The sequence below is a fragment of the Phyllostomus discolor genome, chromosome 8 (assembly GCF_004126475.2).
Source record: "Phyllostomus discolor isolate MPI-MPIP mPhyDis1 chromosome 8, mPhyDis1.pri.v3, whole genome shotgun sequence".
NCBI lineage: Eukaryota > Metazoa > Chordata > Mammalia > Chiroptera > Phyllostomidae > Phyllostomus > Phyllostomus discolor.
The window spans coordinates 110,861,289-110,880,218 of record NC_040910.2 but is presented as its reverse complement, the minus strand read 5'-3'; the positions used below and the strand labels follow the sequence as shown (position 1 = coordinate 110,880,218).

At 67.4% G+C, this 18,930-nt stretch overlaps 2 protein-coding genes across 11 annotated transcripts in view; both read right to left on the bottom strand.

The window, feature by feature from the left end:
* MYO15B (myosin XVB) overlaps positions 1-7,663 on the bottom strand; it is a 33,548-nt gene extending 25,885 nt beyond the window's left edge. The window contains exons 1-13 of the mRNA XM_036009075.1: positions 5,354-7,663; positions 4,899-4,962; positions 4,564-4,673; positions 4,324-4,398; positions 3,862-3,982; positions 3,504-3,607; positions 3,275-3,338; positions 2,691-2,852; positions 1,973-2,086; positions 1,795-1,853; positions 1,586-1,718; positions 451-546; positions 67-198 (exon numbers count right to left, since the gene is read on the bottom strand). Of these exons, the coding sequence (XP_035864968.1) occupies positions 67-198; positions 451-546; positions 1,586-1,718; positions 1,795-1,853; positions 1,973-2,086; positions 2,691-2,852; positions 3,275-3,338; positions 3,504-3,607; positions 3,862-3,982; positions 4,324-4,398; positions 4,564-4,673; positions 4,899-4,962; positions 5,354-7,407 (3,288 nt within the window). The 5' untranslated portion in view covers positions 7,408-7,663. The remainder of the gene's footprint in view (positions 1-66; positions 199-450; positions 547-1,585; positions 1,719-1,794; positions 1,854-1,972; positions 2,087-2,690; positions 2,853-3,274; positions 3,339-3,503; positions 3,608-3,861; positions 3,983-4,323; positions 4,399-4,563; positions 4,674-4,898; positions 4,963-5,353) is intronic.
* A 3,283-nt stretch (positions 7,664-10,946) lies between these two features.
* LLGL2 (LLGL scribble cell polarity complex component 2) overlaps positions 10,947-18,930 on the bottom strand; it is a 29,933-nt gene continuing 21,949 nt past the window's right edge. For 3 of the 10 annotated variants that reach the window (XM_028521772.2, XM_036034127.1, XM_036034128.1), the window contains exons 8-26: positions 18,671-18,803; positions 18,282-18,336; positions 17,619-17,773; positions 16,538-16,755; positions 16,396-16,463; positions 16,108-16,261; positions 15,912-16,016; positions 15,407-15,699; positions 15,140-15,290; positions 14,679-14,829; positions 13,904-14,020; positions 13,598-13,764; positions 12,905-13,169; positions 12,549-12,702; positions 12,225-12,253; positions 11,924-11,971; positions 11,723-11,765; positions 11,552-11,590; positions 10,947-11,324 (exon numbers count right to left, since the gene is read on the bottom strand). In XM_028521772.2, coding sequence (XP_028377573.1) covers positions 11,249-11,324; positions 11,552-11,590; positions 11,723-11,765; positions 11,924-11,971; positions 12,225-12,253; positions 12,549-12,702; positions 12,905-13,169; positions 13,598-13,764; positions 13,904-14,020; positions 14,679-14,829; positions 15,140-15,290; positions 15,407-15,699; positions 15,912-16,016; positions 16,108-16,261; positions 16,396-16,463; positions 16,538-16,755; positions 17,619-17,773; positions 18,282-18,336; positions 18,671-18,803 — 2,421 coding nt within the window. In that variant the 3' untranslated portion in view covers positions 10,947-11,248. Of the gene's footprint in view, positions 11,325-11,528; positions 11,591-11,722; positions 11,766-11,923; positions 11,972-12,224; positions 12,254-12,548; positions 12,703-12,904; positions 13,170-13,597; positions 13,765-13,903; positions 14,021-14,678; positions 14,830-15,139; positions 15,291-15,406; positions 15,700-15,911; positions 16,017-16,107; positions 16,262-16,395; positions 16,464-16,537; positions 16,756-17,618; positions 17,774-18,281; positions 18,337-18,670; positions 18,804-18,930 lie in introns of all 10 variants that reach the window. The other 7 variants (XM_036034131.1, XM_036034133.1, XM_036034132.1 and 4 more) reach the window with 7 other exon arrangements.

Genomic DNA, 18,930 nt, shown 5'->3' with positions numbered 1-18,930 from the left:
GCAGGGTCTCCGGGCCCTGTCACCTCACTGCTCCCCCACTCCTTGTCCCCGCCACGGGGTGCTCACCTGGGACAGCCGTGTCTGGGCATCCAGGATACTCAGGATGCTGTGGGGCTGGTCCGCCAGCAGGTCCAGGCAGGACTCCCTCGGAGACTGGGGGATGGGCACCCAGGGCAGCAGCTCCCGCCGACACTCCTCCTGGGAACGGCGAGCATTTGGCTGCTTACAGAGCCCCCCAGGTTCGAGGGGGACCTCGTCTCAGCCAGAGCAGGGATGGCCCTCCCATTGTACAGATGGGAAAACTGAGGTTCAGAAGGACTGACACAGCCCACAGCAAGCGGGCTTTGGGGTGCAGCTCTCGGTGCAGCGCCCTCTCTTTTCCAGAGATGGCCTCTGCCTGGGGGCATAGCTGGGTGTGCCCCCACCACGCCCCTGCCCCGGCCCCCCCACCTCCTCCTGGGCCAGCAGCATCTGGCTGCAGAAGAGCTGCAGGCGCTCGCTCGCGAGGTTGTTACACAGCTGCTCCAGGCCGTTCACCCGCAGAGCCTGGGGACACGAGGGCAGTGAGGTGGGCACCCACCTGTGGTACGGGCCCCCGGGCAGGTGTGGGGGGCCGGCACACAGGCCTGGTGCCCTTCATCCCCCTCCCATAGGGCAGCCTGCATTCTCCCCGGCAGCAGGGAGGAGTGGGGCTCCAGGGCTGATGCTGCGGCCTGCAGGGTCAAGTGCAAAGGCCCCGGGACAGCACATAAGCTGCTGCAGCCCTGCGCAGCCAGTCAGGCCCCGCTCTGGGATCCCACACCCCTGCTTCCTGCCTCAGCAGGTGTGTGAGCCTTCTGGCCTCTGGTCCCAGACAGCCTGTGGTCTGGAAAGCTCCCGTGCCTAGGACTGAGCTCGCCGCTATCACAATCCCACATCCTCATAAGCAGGGCTCCTGGCTGCCGCCTCCAGGAAGCCTTCCAACATTCTTCCTGTAGGGTTTACAGACTCCTTCCTCTGTGCCTCCTAGCGTTTTACTGGTGAGCCCAGCAGAGGCTCCACGTCTTGTAGCTTCGTACAGAGAGTTCTGGCACACTCAAAAACACACAAGAGTGTGCATGCACACACTCACACACGTGTCACGGTCACCAAGGACACACTGGAGACCAGGAGAGAGCGGGGGGGGGGGGGTTGTGAACAGGGCCCATCCAGGGACTCAGAGTGGGGCTACCTCTTGCTCCAGCTCCCTCCTTGCCGCCCTCAGGAGGCAGGGCCTTCTGGAAAGGCGTGAGGCGCTTATGAAAAGCCAGGGTGACCCGAGGATTCCGGGTGCGTGGGAGGTGAGGCTGTGGGCTCCCGCGAGAGCCGGCAGGCCAAGCAGGACAGACGTTTCCTGCAGCCCCATCGGGGCCGGACAGCGCAGGGCAGGGCAGGGCGGCTGCCCCTCACGGGGTGAGCCGCTGTCTCGTGGATGTCTCGGGGCCCGGCAGGCAAACAGGTCACGGGTGCCCCCCCCCCACCAGGAGAGCTGGAGCTGCTGGGGTCCCCAGAAATAATCAGGATGAGGGGGGCACCCTGCCCCGGGCCCCCCACCCCAGGGGGTGACCTCAAAGCCGTAGACGTCCACGACAGTGACGTTGTCTGTGCCGCCTCCCTCGCCGGGCGGGGCCAGCTGCGCGTTGGTCCTCCCCAGAAGCCAGGAGAAGAGGCTGGAGTACAGGGCCTTGGCCAGCGCGTCCCTGTGGGCGTGGTGTGTGAGCCACGCGCGGCAGAGTGCCAGGCCAGGCTACGGCTCCCTCCTGCCCCCGGGGCCACCTGGCATCGATGGCGCTCTCCAGGGGCAGGGGTCTTGAGGCCGGGCCATAGGGAGTCTCCTGGAGGTGGAGGCAGGGGACAAGCACATAGTACGTCGGGCCCGAGGCCTACTTGGGCGCTCAGCAAGCCATCAGGTGGTGTGTTCGGGCCCATGCCGCCCCAGAACCCTCAAGCTCACCATGACCCTCCTGGTGACAGCCCCCTCCAGGCGCTCGGGCGGCACCCGCAGCAGCCGGGCTGCCGTGTGGATCTCGACCCAGCTGGACACGGCAGCCACCTCCTGGGACTCCCTCTGGACAGAGGAGGGAGGGGGCAGGGAGTGCTCTGCTTGTGCGGTGGCCACGCCCCACGGGGGGAGAGAGGGGCAGGCCTCGCTCTGCCCGGCAGCTGCCCTCTAACTGGAAGGTGGCTGGGTCTGGGTGGGCCAGCGCCGGCTCTGGAGTCCGAGGGCCCTGAGTGGAGCGTGAGTCCTGACCTGGCCTCCTCACTAGCTGGCCTGGCAAGTCTCCCTCCTCTCTGAGCCTCCACTGTCTTATTGCAAAGGGGAACAGCACCCCTTACGTGCTGGAGCCGCCCTGAGCACCGAACGGGAAAACAGGTGTGGGGTGGTCTGCACAGTGCCAGGTATTCAACAGCTGCCGGTCAGTGCCAGGGCTGCTTCCCAGGGGTGGTGGCAGCTTAGCGAGGGACAGGCGGCGGCATAGACGCCGGAATTCCAGGTCCGCTCCCTCCGCTAAACGAGGAGGGCCTGCCTGCTCTGCAGGGCAGCTGTGCGGACCGCGGGTGGCCCCGGGCTCTGCAGTCCCCCACGTACGGACGCGGGCAGTTGGCCTCGTCACTGCTGCCCGGACTACGCAGACAAGCCACGTGGGCGCAGCGCCACAGCGGGAGCGCACCTCCGAGGAGGAGAAGCAGGTGTTGCCCAGGTGCAGGATGGCGGCCAGCACGGCCCAGACTGCCGTCAGCTCCTCGGGGCACAAGCCCAGCGCCTGCAGGGCCTTCGCCAGCCTTGTGAAGTCCTGGGCGTCGTCCTTGCCCTGGAGCCTGCAGGCCCGGCCCTGCGGAGCACAGTGCGGGGGGTGGGGGCAGACCCCGACCCGCTCCCTTCCCCCCTGGCTCCTCCTCACACCCCTGCACCAAGAGACCCTCCCCGGGCAGGCCCTGTGGAGCGGACCTTGCCCCCACCTGGTTGAGGTAGTAGTAGCTCTCCGACTCCTGCAGGGACAGCTGCTCCCGCTCGGCGGGGCCCAGCCCCGCCAGCAGCTCGTAAAAGACGTGGAAGCTCCGCTCGGCCTGGGCCTTGGGGATAAGGTCTGGCTTAGTGGGAACCGTGGCCAGGCCCTGTGATCCCAGGGCAGCGAGGACAAGTCCTGGGGAAGGCCGGCCTGGGGGGCTCAGGGACCACAGCCCCCCCACAGTGGCCCCTCCTCCTCTGCCACTGCAGGAGCTGGACAGGGGTGAGCTGCAGGGTGGGTCTTACCTGAAACACCACCCTCGAGGTCTCGAGCAGATAATGTGACACAGAAGCTCCCACGATGACTCCACTGTGGGCACAGGACACGGGGTGGGGGGTGCCCAGGGTGCATGCAACCCAGGGGCCCTGCTCACAATGGGACCCACTCTGGGCCGGCCCCGTGGGCAGCGGCCTCGGCTTCCCAGGGTGCTGATCGTGCGTGCTCCCTGAACCCACCCGGACGCCCGTCACTCACTGCTGCAGGCAGAGGCGCAGGGCCTGGCCGAAGCGGCTGGCGTTGGCATTGAGGACTGTCTTGGCATGGCCAAAGCTGCCTAGCAAGGGCAGCACATCGTCCAGCTGGAGGGGGAGGACATTCAAGTGTCCTCAGAAGCAGCACCGGGGCCCACCGATGCAGCATGCCAGCAGAGGGCGCTCTGTGCCTGGGGACTGTGCTGGCCCCTGGAGGGTCAGGGCAGCCCACCCCACCACACCCCCACAGCAGGCGACGCCGTGGCTGTCCAGGAAATGAAGCCAGAGACCTGAAAGACCACCCTCCTGGCCCAAAGGAGAAAGACAAAGACGGCCCTGGGAAATGGCCGGCGGCCCCTCACCTGCCACCCTCTGTCCCTCGTCTGCTCCTGCTGCAGGCTACTTAGGAACCGCATGAGCTGTTTGGCAGCCTCTGTCTTCCCTGAGCCGCTGCGCCCACTGCAGGAGGGAAGGACGGAGGGGCTGTCAGGGTCTCCAGGGAGGGGCCCATAGGATAACCCCACTGAGCAGGGGAAGTGGTACACAACCCGCTGGAAGTGGTACTCCCCCTAGAGGCGACCTCGGGAAATGCAGAAAGACAGACCCGGGACGTGGAGACCAAATGGAACAAAGTCCCCGAGATGCCGCATTCAAGGGGCACCTGTGGTGACTTCAGCCAGGAGCTCAGCCCTGCAGAAGTCCACAGCTGCCCCCTAGTGGAGCCGGCCGGCAGTTTCAGATGCAGACCCCACCCCCTGCCCCTCTTTCCTGCCCTCAGTGTGGCCCGTGGGTTCAGCCGCGCAGGCCAGGCCGTCAGCACTCACCTGAGGAGAATGCACACGCCCTGCCCGGTGCTCTGAGACAGGCTGTAGGCTGAGGCCGCGATGGCAAAGACGTGTCTGGGGAGGGAGGAGGGGGCAGATGAGAAGGCTGCCAGGGGCACCTGGGACCCTCCCAGGTAGAGGCTGAATGTGTCCACCGTCCCTAGGACCTCAGTCGACAGGACGGGCTAGGGCTCAGCCACCAAAGGGTGAACACAAGGTTGGTGGGGGAAAGTCACTTACGGGGCGGCGTTGGGGGCCTTGCTGGGGTGGTAGCTGGCCAGGACCTCAGGTGAGAAGAGAGGCAGGGGCCAGCGGGGGTTCAGAGCGAGCAGGAGGGGCCCCCCAAAGGTCTGGGGGTGGAAGCAGAATGTGGAGGGAGCTGGAGATGCCAATGCAATGGGGCTCCAACGTTCCCCTGCCCAGACCATCGCCCTGCCTCTGCAGGCCCCGGGGACAGGGTGCAGCACCCAGCCCGGGAAGGAGAAGCTCCAGGGGCACTGGAGGGCCCTCGGGCCACAGGGGAAGGGGAGTCCCAGCCCGCCACCTCCTCCCTCCCTCCCTGGGTCCCTCCATACATAGATGCGGCCCAGGCGAAACCTCTTCTTGAGGCACAGCAGAACGGAGCTGTCGCACAGAGGCCTGTGGGGGCAGCACGGTGGGGAGGCGGGGACTTGGGGGGAGGGGCAGGTCCTAGGTTATTGCTGCCATTGGCTGCAGAGACCCTGTGGACAGGTCATGCTCCCTATCTGAGCCCCATCCATATAACACAGGGTCTGGGCTGCTGCTAAGTTACCCACCCCGCGGGGCTTACAGGCGGGGCCAGGCTGCTGACTCTGAGGGAAGCTCTGTGCCCAATAGACAAGGAGCTTGCAGGCAGGGGCGTCTGATTTTCACCCCAACCCGGCCCCTTCCACTCAGACCACCTCTAGTGGGGCAGAATTCCCTCTACATTTTACAGAAACCGGAGTAGGGGGCTCTATGAGGAACCCCGTGCCCCAGACATGGCGGATTTGGAGCCCCCATCACTCACTGCAGCCAAGCCAGGTCCTCCGTGTCTTCCAGGACGGCGCCTGGGCTCCTGCCCTCGGCCCCCAGAAAGGACGGCGGCTCCAGGCCTGACCCAAGGCTCAGCTCCAACTCCCTCTCCAGCGCCTCTTCGACCTCATCTTCTGGCTCCCACCGCTCCCTCTGCGACCGGTACGGACCTGGGCTCCTCTCCAAAGTGAGCCGGGGCAGCAGCGCGTCTGTGGCAAGCCCAGGGTCCTCGCCGGTGTCTGAGCTCCGAGCCCAGTGCACCGGAGCCTCGGCTTCCAAGGTCTCTGGCTCTGCTTCGCTGCTGGAGCTGCTCTCTTCCTGGGGGGGCTCGTCACGGGAAGTCCCCCCGTGGACACCCCCGAGGAGAGAGCCGCGGCGGGGCCCGGCCACATTTTCTCCACTCACCGTGGGTACCTCACTGTCCCTTGAGGGCCCTGCGCAAGGCCAAACGCGCCCTTCCGCGGCAGGAGCGTCCGCGGACGCTTCCTCTGAGCTCCGGCTGCTCGATGCCCTCCCCGCCCTGTGGATCCTCGGGAACACGACCGCGAACTTGGGATCCGGAGTGGGGTCCTCGTCCTCAGAAGGGTGGTGGCAGGCTGGGCTCTCGGTTGCCTGCGGGGAGAGCGGACTGCCGCCAGGGGGAGCCCTCGGCCGCACCCCCAGCCCCACTACGCCCGCCAGGCGCAGCCCTAGACGGCGCCGTAGCGCCGGCCCGCGACCCCGCCCCTCGCCCGCCCGCGACCCCTCCTCCGGGCCCGCCTCCTGCCTCCCGTTCGCGCGCAGCCGGAGCCGACGCCACAGCCACTGCAGGAATCCCAGGGCCCGTGCCACACGCAGGAGCCTCTCCTTGAGGCCGGCACGACGCGGACCCACGGCCTGGGGAGCAGGGCCTGGTGTCGGCCTCGCGCGGAGCCGATGGAGCGTCACGAGGGCGGCCAGCGGCGCTGGGTCCCCGGGCGCGGCTCCCCCTGCGCCCCCTGCTGCGTTCTCGCCGGCCGCCGCCGCATGCACCTTCCCCACCACCTTTCCCACATGGCGGTGCGGAGCCCTGGCAGTCGAGGCCCCAGCTCCTCCGGACTCTGCTCCCCGCTGCTCCGCCTCCGGCTGCGCCCTCTTGTCACTTGCGTCCCGGGTCGGCCTTGGGTCCAGAGAAGCCCGGGAGCTCTGTGGGACGCCCGCGGGGCTGCCCTCGAGGGGGCCGGAGGGCCCGGCTTTTCTGCCCGGCTCAGAGTCCTTGGCCTCCGTGGCCTGGCTCGCTGATACTGGGGCTGCCTGTGCGCCGCGTCCAGGCCCGGCCCCCTCCCCCTGCGTACTCCAGTCCGTGTCTGTCCCGGGATCCTCCGGCTCTTTCTGGGGTCCCGTCCCCGACGACTCTTCCTGGCTCCGGGGCTCATCCGTGCTCGGATGTTCGCCCTGCTCCCGGGCCGACTCCGACCCGCTCTGGGTGCCTCCCGAGCCCGTGTCCGTTTGCTCTGACTTGGGCTGCAGCTCCGGAGCCCCGCCGCTCTGGCTGCTGCTCTCCTGGGCCTCTCGGGCTTCGCTATCCGGGCAGGAGCTGTCCCCGTCCGGGCCGGACGTGTGCCCATCGAGGCTCTGAGACTTCCGTCGGCCCCGCCGAGCCGAGGGTGCCCGCCCTTTTCCTTTCCTCCTGCGGTGGCCGGGCTCACTTGTTCTCCCCTCTCCTTGGGGGAGACTGCCCTCCAGGCGCCCCCCACGGCTGTCCCCGGACTCGCGGCTCTCCTTGAGCCCCCGTCCCCGCCGCCTGGCGCTGCCTTGTCTTCCCTGGGCGGTTGGTGGAGATCCAGCGCCTGGCCGCCTGCAGCCGCTGTTACCCTCGGCGGAGGGCTTCCTGCGGCCACCAGGGGTCCCCTGGCCTCCCGCGGAGGCCGACTCCAAGACCGGTCTGGGTACTCGGGCCTTACTGCGGCCGGGTCGGCGCTCCTCGCTGGGCGCGCCGTCTGCGCTGGCAGACCTGGACTCCTGCTCCCCCGAGGCCCGCCTCTCGGGTCTCTCGGGCCGCCGAGGCGCTTTACCCTTTCTCCCGCCCATGGCGGACCCGGTGAAGAGGGGCTTCCCGGTGCCTTCGTCCTCTCCTCTTCCTGACGATCTGGCTGCCCGCCGGTTTCCTCAGACCCTCCGCAGCGCACCACCCGCTTCTGGTTCGTCTCTGGTGGGGTCTACAGGTCCAGCCCTCCCTAGTCTCCCGCCTTAGGAAGGAGCATCAATAATGCAAGTGGCCTCGGGTCCTGACCCCTCGGATAACAATAAAGCAGGGGCCACGCAGGAAAGAGGAGACGCCGCAGCTGGGGACCAAAGCCGGGGACAGGCGTTCCACTAGGGAGGGAGTCGCTGCCAGCCAGGCCAGCCTGGCACCGGTCCCCGCTGAGGGGGCCCAAGTTCCGCTGCCTTCTTGCCCGGCAGGGGCTGAGGACTGCGGGAAGAACCGGAGAGGTCCTCCTAGTCCCTGGGGCTCCAGGGGGTCCCCACCCTCCTCCCTGAGCCTCCCAGGTTGCTCCAGAAAGTGGGGAGCAGGCTGACCTTGGCACACAGTGAGCACCCCATGAGTCTTGTTAGGGTTTTGTTGTTCTTTTAGGTGGTGAAATATAAAGAAAACAGCTTAAAACATAAACGTACGCCTTGAACTGGTCCACTCAACACCCCCCGGACCGGTGCCCTCTCCCTCCTTCCACTTTCCTCGTTCATTCCTCCACCTGCTCGGTTCACGAGTAAACTCCCCCGTCCATGCCCAGCCCTCTGCCGACTCCACCGCCTCCCTCCCCCTCCCAGGAGCCCCTCTCCCCCTTCCTGGCCTCACCCACCCCACCATCCACAACTTTCACCTCCTTCGGTTGGGTGTGCACCAGCGGCCAGGCACTGTGGGATCTTACAGATTCCCTAACCCTTACAACCCTAGGCGGTGGGCCCTATTTTGTGGGTAAGTAAGCTAGGGTACAGGCATGAGGTCACCTACCCAAGGTCCCACAGCCCATCACAGCCCAGTCTGGGGTTCAAGGGTTGGATGGATCTGCCTGACCTCTGACCCCAAGACTCCCACCTTTGGGTGCTGAAGGTCAGAGTGTCTAGACCCCATGCCCAGCTGCTGGCAGCATCTCGGAGGCCCTGGAATCGGCAGCGACCTCTCCCAACCCTCACGCCCCTTCTCCAGGGCAGCAGTCCTTGTCAACTCCACCTCTCCCTGTCGCTGCTTCACCGCTACGGTCACCTGTCCCCCGGGCCGCTGCCAGAAGGGCCCTTCACTCCTGTCTCCGCGCCAGCCCAGCTTTCCTAAGCCCACTCTCCAGGGAACACGAGCCCTCCCACTTGTGCATCAGGAAAAACTGTTACCCCCACACTCCCGCCGTGCGGGTTCTTTCTCAGAACTGAAACATGCAAACCACCCCCACGAGCTGGTATTTCCGAGCCCAGGGCACTCAAGGCACAGCTCGTCCTCAGTGAGTGCAGGTGTAAACCCATTTCCAGGAGACGTGGTGATTGTGTCGGGAGTGTGTGTGTGTGTGTGTGTGTGCGCATTCGTTGCCAACGACGTCTTGTTCCATCTCATTAGCCGGGTTGCCCCGCAGCCGCGGAGCCTCCCTGAGCCGTGGGGGCGCTGGCAGGGCCTTTTCTTCTGACTTACCCGCGCTTGCATGCTCACCATTATTCTCAGTTCTTGGTTTCTTGGCAGGAAAACTTCATGTCACTTGTTCACGTGTGTGAGCGGGTTTACAGCTAACCAGATTTTTTTTTTAAGATTTTATTTATTTACTTTTAGAGAGGGAAGGGAGGGAGAAAGAGAGAGAGAGAGAGAAACATCAATGTGCTGTTGCTGGGGGTCATGGCCTGCAACCCAGGCATGTGCCCTGACTGGGAATCGAACCTGCGACACTTTGGTTTGCAGCCCGCGCGCAATCCACTGAGCTACGCCGGCCAGGCGCTAACTGGATTTTTTAAGAGAGCTGTGCATTCCTGAGACTGGCAGTCAAAAACCATACACAAATCTTCCCAGGCTGGTGGAGGCTGCTCTCCGGGGGTCTCGTCCCACTCCCTTCTTGGCACCCACTTTTGGTGTGTGACCCGCTGACCTGTAGCCTGAGGACCCCAGTGCCACCCCAAGGTACAAACAGTAAGGCTTAGTTTCATTTCTGTTCTTCCCGACCCTGACAGAGGTCACCCTGTCGCTAATGCATATCCCTCCTGGACGCACGTGAACCTCAGAACAGATCCCAAGGGGAAGCCGCTATCACCCCATTTCCCAGACAGAACTGAGGCAGGGCAGGGAAGTGATCGCACCACGGGAGCTGGCTGGGACCCAAATGACAGTGGCCTTGAGGAGAGTCAAGTTCATCCCGAAACTCCCTTAACTCCCTTGGGGATGGGGCCCTTTAGAGGCCTCCCTGGCCTCAGACCAAGTCCAGACCGGAACAGTGGGGTCTGCAGCCCTCCCTGCTCTCTCGGCTCTAGAAAAATCAGCCCAGCCTCCCCCTTCCTTCTCTACTTCTTTCGGGGACAGCATTCCTCCTCCCTTGGGGGAGCCTTTCTCCCCACTCCGCGTGGTCCTTGGGGCTCGCACCTCAGTAAGCCCCTCCCCCTTCTAAGAAGAAACAGGGGATGTACTTCCAGTGGCCCGAGTTCCCCAATCTGGACTCCTGGGCTGGACACACTTGGCTGGCGGGCGGCAGGCAGGATGCTGCCACAGCACGTCCGTCCTCTGCTCCTCGGGCCACTCGGTGTCCGTCTGCCAGGCCCGTCCCCTGCTCCGGCTGGAGCGGGCCCCTGTGCGCACGGCGGGCCCACAGTGTCATGAGGCTGCGGTGGCCCAGCCGGGCCCTGGCCGCTTGGCAGCCTCGTCAACTCCCTGCCTGCCAGCCACCCTGGGCTCTTCAGCTGCTCCCAGGGCACACAGGCCGGTTCCTGGGGTGCTGCTGTCCCCGCTTGACCTCTGCGCAGGACAGTCTGCCCCGCCCACCTGACCCTCCACCCAGCCCCCTCCCGGTGCTCTCTCCCGTCACAGCTGAGCGCCCCGCCCCTCCTGCCCCCTGGCGCTTCCTGCACTGGTGAGAGCTGTGCGCCCCCTACCGGCAGGACCGCACCCCACACCATCTTGGCCACCTTGGCGCCCTGCGCACCTGGCGTACAGTAGGTGCTCAACCAAGACAGGTGAGCAAAGATATATAGCCCGGGTGGCATCACACCCCTGGTGTAGAAAGACCTTAACATCCGTCTGATCCAGGCCCTCGTCTGCGGGCAAGGCCTGTCACCTCCAGGCACTGCCCCCCACTTCAGCAGCGCCCCACAGGCCTTCCCGGAAGTCTGGAGGACGCCACCAGGTCTGAGATGCTGTGGGTGTCCTCCTGTCCGACAGCAGCCAGGCACACCCAAGGGGGCCCCCTCCTGCCGTTTACTCCCCAGGACAGGAGGCACGGCAGCGCTCCCACACAAGCAGGCACCGCTTGCTCCAGCTCCCCGGGGGGGCCCCAGCCCGGTCCAGGGCACGAACCCCACGGCGGAGGCCAGGAACCTGCTAATGACTGTGTCCACTTACATGGAAAATTTCTGCTCAATTAAAAAATTAAAGCCCTTGGACCAGCGAGGAGGTAATAAGGTGTTTATTAAAAACTCTTTCACCCAGAGGCAGTTAAAATTTATAATTTAAAACCCAGCCCACTACGAAAAGCGGGGGTGGGGGACAATGATAAAAACTGTGCAACATTGACAAAATGACGGAGACGGACCAGGCCGGGGGAGGGGCGGCCCCAGGGCCCCTCTTCCCCCGAGGCCGGGAGCAGCAGCAGGGAGGGAGCTGAGGGGGCCCCAGCCCGCAGCCCGGCCCGGCGCACGGGCCTCTCCTGGCGGCCCCGCGGCCCGAGGAGGGGCCCTCAGTAGTGTGTGTTCACCGCGCGGCCTGGACACGCGGCCCGCTCACTCCACTGCGGAAGGAGGGAGAGTGACAGCAGCTCAGGCGCGTCCTGGGCAGGAGGAGGCCTCAGTCACGCACGCTGAGCCCGGACGCGCGGCTGTTTTCCGGGACAACCGGGGCGTGGGTCAGGGCTGGGAGGGGCCCTTGGTTTTAGGGGCTTGGGGGAGGGGATGGGGGTTCTTCCTCCTCTCCCTCCCCAGGAGCTTGCCCTCCCGGCCGCCCCCCACCCCGCAGCAGCGCTCAGGGTTCCTACCTCCCCCATTGCTGAGGCTGTACCTCATGGCCACTTGCTGAGAACGCCAATCGCCATAGCTCCTGCACGGGCACAGGCAGGCAGTCACCCTCCACGGGGACTCAGGGCGGCGCGGCACCGGCCCCCTTCTCAGAGCTCCCCGGCACCCTGGGGCCCACCCCCCGAGAGCGTGGCCTGGGCAGAAGGTCACTCACCGGCGGTCCCCCTCCAGCGTGCTCTGGATCTCCTTCAGGACCCCTGGAGGCAGAGGCCCGGTGAGGCCGGCAGCGGCTGCGCCCGACACAAGCCTCGCCCCTTTCACCGATGGGGTGCTGGCGGGGCGGGGACCCCACCCTGCCTTCCGAACCTCCCCCGGGAGCACCCCTCCCGCCAGCCCCGCTCCCTCTCGGACTCACGCTCGTCGTTGAGCAGGGCGTGCTCCATCACGGTGCCGGGGCTCCTCTCTGGAAGGCGGAGGCGGGTCAGCAGAGCCCTGGGCCCTCCTCTCAGCTCCTCCGCAGGGGCCCAGGGTGCTGCCTCTGCCCCCAGTGTGAGCACCACCCGCCACCTGCTCACCTGGGGTCCCCTCTCCTCCTTCCCTCCCGGAGTCTGGGCCTGGCTGGCTCAGGTGTGCTCACAGTGCTGCTGCCCCTGCCCCCCCCCCCCACCCCCTGGAGACCCCCACCTCTGCCCTGGCCCCTGAGAGGCCTGCCTTACCCTCTCCGTCACTCTGGCTCCCTGAGTTCCTGCGGGTGGGGGGTGGGGGGGAGGGTGGAGAGTGAGAGGCCAGGGCCACTGGGCTCTCTGCTCTGTCTCGAAAGTCCTGGCCCCATGGAGAATGAGGTCAGCTGCCCTGGCCTCCTCGAGCAGGGGGCCCCTGGGAGGCAAGCCAAGCCCTGTCCCGGGTGGCACCTCGCAGCGGGGGAAGGGGCATACGAGGTGGGGCAAAGAGCCAGAGCCAGGAGGGTGGGCTGAGCTTGGAGGGGAGGGGGTACGGGGGAGGGAGGGGCTAGGGCAAAGGCCAGCTGCCCTTTCACCCACCTGGCTCGGCCCCAGCCCTTCTCGGGGCCTGACCCGTTGCGGGGACGGCTGTGGTTCTTGGTTTCTGCTGAGTCCACCAGACACCGGGGCTCCACCAGCCATTTGGTGGACAGAGAGAAGCGCTCAAACTCCGACGGTGAGATCAGGTAGAAACCTGGGCAGTGGGAAAACCTCGTGGGTGAGGCCCGCCTGGTCTCCTGGGGCCTGCGGCGGCCAACGATGGGGCTTCCGCTGAGGGGGATGGGGGCCAGAGCCTCCCTCGGAGTTCCTGGCCTCGGCCGCAACACCCCGGGCGGCCCTTCCCAGCAGCCCCTGCGGCTCAGCGGGAGCCCCGCACCCGGCCACCACCAGCGCACCTTGGCCGTGTCTGGTGAAGACGCAGGAGGCGATGCCGCTGACGTCCTCCCGGCGGATGCAGCTGTAACGCACCTGGGGCTTGAGCAGGGGCAGGGACACGACCTGGATGTCGCCCAGGTTGGTGAGGACGGCCAGGTGGTGCTCCCCGTAGTCCTCGGCGCGGCAGCTGCCGAAGTGGGCCGCGCTGACCCGCCGCACCCGCGAGCCCTCCAGGGCGGTCAGCTTCAGCTTCAGCTTGGCGCTCACCTTGGGCAGCGTGAAGACCTGGGCGCGCGGGGCAGCGGTCACACCCACGGCCGGACCCCAGTGTGCAGGCAAGGGCTTGCCCCTCTGCCCTGTCCGCCGGCCGCCACCCGGCTTCCCAGCAACACCCGCGCGGCCCCGGCACTCCCTCCGCGCCAGGACCTGCGGTCGCTGCACTTGGACCACAGGGCTGCCGGGGCCACCTTCTCCCAGGCCTGCGTTTTCCGTCCCTCCCACAGGTGGGTCCTGCTTCGGTGGTCCCGCCCCGGAGCCGGGGGCCTGGGGACTCCACACCCGGACCCCCTCCCTTCCTGCGCCTCTGCGGCCCCTCACATGCCAACTGCGCGTGCGCCTGCCAGCGAGTCCCAGCTCCTGTCGTTCGCGCCCAAGGTGCGAGCCCCTGGGTGTCCCGGGGACCCCACCCCACCCCACCCCTACCCGCGTCACACCTTGAACTGCTCCTCCGACACGACGAGCAGCTGGTGGCCCCCCTGCATGTCCGGGCTCTTGGACAGGTCGTGTGCCACTTCCAGGGGCTCGGGAAGGGGCACGCCGCGCCCGTCCAGCACCAGGATGCCCACCACGGGCGCCCGGTGCATCAGCTGGATCTCCTTGGCTGCGGGGAAGGGAGCAGACCATGGGGCTGGGGGCCGGGGGCGGGCGCAGGGCGAGGCCGGGGATGCCGCCCAGCCCCCAACCAAGGCGGACAAGCACCCTCTGCCCCCCCCCCCCCCACGGCCCCGCTCAGCGCTCACCCTGCTCCGCCCGCACGGGTTCGTCTGCTCTCCGCTCGGCGGGGGGCACGCGCAGGGCGAAGGCGTAGACGGTGCCCCCGTTGGTGCCGGCCCACAGCGAGGGGCAGTGGCGGGAGCCTGCCGGGAGGCACGGGTGTGTGTCTACCTGACCCTGGGTCTGGAGGTCAGGTGGGGCGGGTGGCCTGCGCTTACGTCCTGGCCTTGCCACTCACTGCCTGTGTGACCCCAAGGTCAGGCCAGCAAACCCCGCGAGCCCCGGTTCCCGCCCCTGTGAAACGGAGCTGCCGCGGGCTCTGCCGGCCTCCGGGGTGCAGGCGGGGAGAAGGCTGGGAAGGCTCCCTGACACCCAAGGGCCCCAAGCACTGACGGTCCTGAACCCAGGCCAGCTCGACCCTTGCCATAAACACAGGGGTGGACGGCCCACAGCCCGCCCCGCCCCGGCAAGAGGGCAGAAGGGAGAAACAGCCAGGGAGCTTCTAGAAGCCCACAGCGCCTCGGCCCTCACAGCCCTTCCCCCGATTTACAGGGGAGAAGCTGAGACCCAGGAAGGCCAGGTGCCGAGTCCCAGGCCCGCCTCCCAGAGGGGGCGGAGCCTGCACAGGAAGCCAGGACGAACTGATCGGGAGGCCTGGGCAGGGCAGGGGTAAGGCAGGTCCTGATCCCGCCCCCGGCCCCCAGCGCCTCACTAGGGGAAACCCCTCTCAGTGTCCCACTGGCCTGCCCTCACGCCAGGGGGCGCTCCCCGGGCCCCTCCCACCCCAGGCCGGCCACTCACTGTCCCTCAGGTAGGTGTCGGCGAAGTAGAGCGTCCGCACGAAGCCCGTGAAGGAGTCCTCCGCCGTGCGGGCCTCGATCTTGCGCTGCACGGGCGCCAGCTCCATGTTCTGCAGGCCCGCCCGCTCCGCCCGGGCGCCCCCTTCCTGCGTCTGCGGGGGGACGGGCTGGCCTGAGGGTGGGCTCCGGCCCCTCGCTCCCTGGGGGAGCCTGTAGCCCAACACCGATCCTTCCAGGGGGAGACCGGTCGCTGCCCCCGCCATCCCCCGCCCGGTCGCACTGCCTGAGGACCTGGCCCTGAGGTGCTACAACTGCTGCCCGTTTCGGCCGGGGACGCGGAGGCACGGAGCCACCGTAAACCCACGCGCTGTGCCAGGACCCGTGCTCGCCGCCGAGGAAGAGGGGGCGGGGGGTCGTCTGGCTCCGTGCGGGCCGCTCCCAGCTCTCCCTGGCAGGCCTTACCTCTCCCGCGGGCCCCGCTGGCCGCCGCTTCCGGCTGGACACCCGGCTGCGGCGTATCCGGCGGAAACTCTGGCGCAGGGACTTCTTCAGGGACTTCACGCGGGACAGGGGCCCCTCTAAGGCTAGCTGGTCGCTGGGGTGCAGCGTGCACCTGCGGGGAGACGTCAGGGCTGGGGCTAGGGTGTCGGCGCTGCCAGGGCCCGAGGGTCCCCCCCAGCCGGACTCCAGTTGGACGCCCAGGCCTCGTTGCCCGGGCAGGCTGCTCACTTGACGAAGACCTGCCGCCGCTGCTGGTGGTCGAAGAGGCCGAAGCCGTGGCTGGTGCCGAAGGCCACGAGCCGCCACTCGGAGTGCAGCGCCAGGGACGTGACCACAGCCGGGGGCTGGCACTGCACCAGGACGAAGGGCTGGAAGCCGGGCTCGAAGCGCACGGGGCCTGGGCGGGCGCACAGGCGCTCGTGGCCCTTCCAGCGGTAGCCCTCCTGCTCCTGCAGCAGGTCGGCCTCCGCCTGCTCCACGGAGTGCTCCGCCGCCTCGTCGTTCAGCTCCAGCACCAGCACCTGGGCGGGCGGCAGGCGGGCTGAGCCGACCCCGGCACCAGGGGCGGCCGGACCCCAGGGACCCCCCAATGGGTGCCAGTGCTCGGGGGCTGGTCCCCGTGCCTGATGACCCGCGTCCCTGCCGACCCCCGGTCCCGAGGAGGAAGCTCTGGGGCCTGGACATGACACAGTCCCTCCTCTCCCTGCTCCCCACCCCCGGCCCAGCCTGCTACCTGCCCCGCCGTGCCCGCCACAGCCAGGTAGCCGCTGTATTTGCAGAGGAAGATCTTCTGGATGCCCAGCCGGGGGTCGTCACTGTAGGGGTCGAAGGAGCCCACCTGACGAGAGAGAGGAGGCCCGGGAGTGGCCACGAGCACGGGCCCCGGCCTGCCCCCAGCCTCCCGGTCGCCAGGCTCCTCCGGGCCTCACCTTGCGGAGCGGGGGCCACTCGTCCTCGCCCTGGGCGCCGAGGTGCTCGCTGGGGTCCGAGTCGGTGAAGAACACGTGCACCGTGCTGAGCTTGTAGAGCAGCCGCAGGCAGACGCCCGAGGCGTCCCAGAACCGCACCGTGCCGTCCTCGTGCCTGTGGGCAGAGCCCGCCTGTGGCCGTGAGCGGGACGCCGGGCTGGGGGGCCGGGGCCCGGCACGCACCCCTCTGGGCTCTGCTCCCCCTCCGTACGCCCTGCTGCAAGCAGGTGCGCTCCCTCGATCACCTACCCTGTGAGCAGCAGGTCTCTCTGGGGCGGGGTGGGGGCCAGGCTGGTGCCACCGTCAATGGGCCACTCCTGGAGAAGGAGACGGAGAAGTGGGTGGGAGGGCTCGGCTCCGGGCCGGGGTCGGGGTCGGGGTCAGGGCCTACCATGGGCGAGAAGTGTGTGTTCTGGCAGCTGCCGGCGGCGATGATCCGCTCCCACAGCTTCAGGGGGATGTTGGAGACGTGGTGGGAGCAGGTGATGGCGGAGCAGTGCAGGGAGGCCAGGTAGGGGGGCTGCACCTGCGGCCAGCCGGCCGTCTGCAGGTCGATCACCACCAGCTCCTCCTCGGCCAGCACCACCAGGGCACAGGGGTCATCGAAGGCTGCGGGGACAGGCCAAGGGTCAGGGGCTGCGGGAGCCGGCAGGAAGCAGTCGGCCCTGGCCCAGCCCCGCGCAGTGGGACGCCCTAGGGTCGGAGCCAGGAAGTCTGCATCTCAGAAACAAGCCCCAAGTCCGATGGCGCATAAAAAGGAAACTAAGCTGCCTCCAGGTGGGATTCGCCCCACGTGTGCAAGACGGCTTCGGCGTTTGAGAACCAGTTAATGCAACCCATCAACAGGCTACAAGATAAAAGCTGCATGACTGTGTGCAAATATTTGATAAAACCCCAAGCCCGTCTGTGATACAAACTCTAAGGAAACTAGCAATAGAGGGGAACTTCCTCAACTGTGAAAAAGCGGCAGCTGACCCCCTAACGGACCAGGCCCCTCCGCAGGCGCTGCCACCAGCCCTCCCGGCGAGGCCGGCCCCGAGCTTTGCCGTCCAGCCTGGGCTCGGGGAGCTGGCGGGGAGCTGGCCAGACCGCACCCCCGCCCCAGCCCACACGGTCCTCTCCCTGTCTATACACCAGGACCCCCTTTTCTTAGCTGGGTGGCTGGTAAACCCAACAGTACTGATGTGCCCTCTTTGGACCCAGCCCCATCTGAGCCAGGGAAGGGCGAAGAGAGTGTGGAGCAGGCAGGGGGTGCGGCCAGCAAGGACGGAGCCACCGGTCGGATGAGGTGGGGAGGGACGGACGAACTGCGGCTCCTTGCCTCGGGGCACCAAGAAGGGGAGCGGTGGGGACTCGGGGAGCGGCTGGTTTGGGAGTGTCTGCGAGGGCCCCTCCTGTGGATTCACAGCCAGGCCGCCATCCCCGCACCTGCTAGGGGCCAGCCTTCCACACCGCTCCCGGAGCATGCCTACCCGCTGCAGGGTCCACTTCCGAGAGGACGGTGAAGTCGATGACCCGCGAAGTGAAGTCGAAGGCCGTCTGCTGGCCATTGTGGACCACCGAGATGCAGTGGCGGTCCCCATAGCTGGCCCGGGGCATGCCGCCCTGGAAGATGGTGAAGGGCAGCCTGCAGGCACAGAGGGGGCAGGGGGCTGGGCTGGGGCTCCCCACAGGACCTGGTCTCAGGGGGAGTGACCACACCAGGTCCCCGGCAGGGGCTAGGGCAGACCCCCCACCTCCTCCAGACTGCCACAGCCCAGGCGGGCTCGGGTGGAGGTGGTGGCCCGCAGACCGTGGGTGCGGCGTCTCAGCCACTGCGCTTCAACCAGAGCCGCCCCCCCTTTCTGCTTATGCATCGGGTCCCCCCCATGTGACTCTGTTAGAAGAAACCGGCCTGCTGCAAACACAGTCTGACAGCATCTCTCGGGGGGAGGAGGGGAGGGGAAGAACGGGGCGCTTTCTCAGGAATTGGCCGTGAGGGGTATGAGTGGCCCCCTCTCCCTTCCCCGGAGGGGAGACCTCAACCTGGGACCCGAAGGCACGGTTCTACACCCCCGGCCCCGCAGAGACCCGAGAGGCCGCTCAGCCCTCCAGGAAGACACCGGAAAGGGCGGAGGGCAGAGCACGGTACCTACCCCTGCTTGGTGGTCAGCCAGAAGATCTTGGTGATAGCTTTGCACGGGAAGGGACCTGCAAGAAGGGGAAGGAGCGGGAATGGGTCTTCCCGCCCCGGAGGCACGTGGGTCTGCGCGGGCAGACTCCTCACCCCACGCGCACCCGGCAGCCTGTGCTCCCATCGGGAGTCTTGCCCTGAGAGAGCCACAGCGGGAGTCACAAAGCTGTCACTTCCTTGCGCCCAGGTTTGACTCCTGTGAGTGGGGCACCTACACCTGAACGCAGAGAAGACGGACTGGGGACCCTGAGGACTCGGTCTCGCACAGTGAACTGCAGCCCCGGGGGACGCAGCAGGACCGGGCCCCCCGGGCGGAGGCGGAGGCGGAGGCCGGGGGGGTGGAACACTGACCGTAAGGCACGCAGCTGCGCACGGGCTCCAGCGGCTGGGTGTCGGCGGACACGGCCCACTGGCAGTAGCTGCCGTCGGAATGGCAGCTGACGATCAGGCGGCCGTCCCGCTGCCAGCAGACGCTGTCCAGTTGCTTCGGGGAGGAGAGGCAGAGACCGCAGGCTGGGATCAGGGCCATGGCCCCATCACCCACCCCCCTTGGCTCAGGGCCGTGTGTGACGGTGGGGTCTGGGAAAGCCCCCCGGCGCCCGCCACTGTCC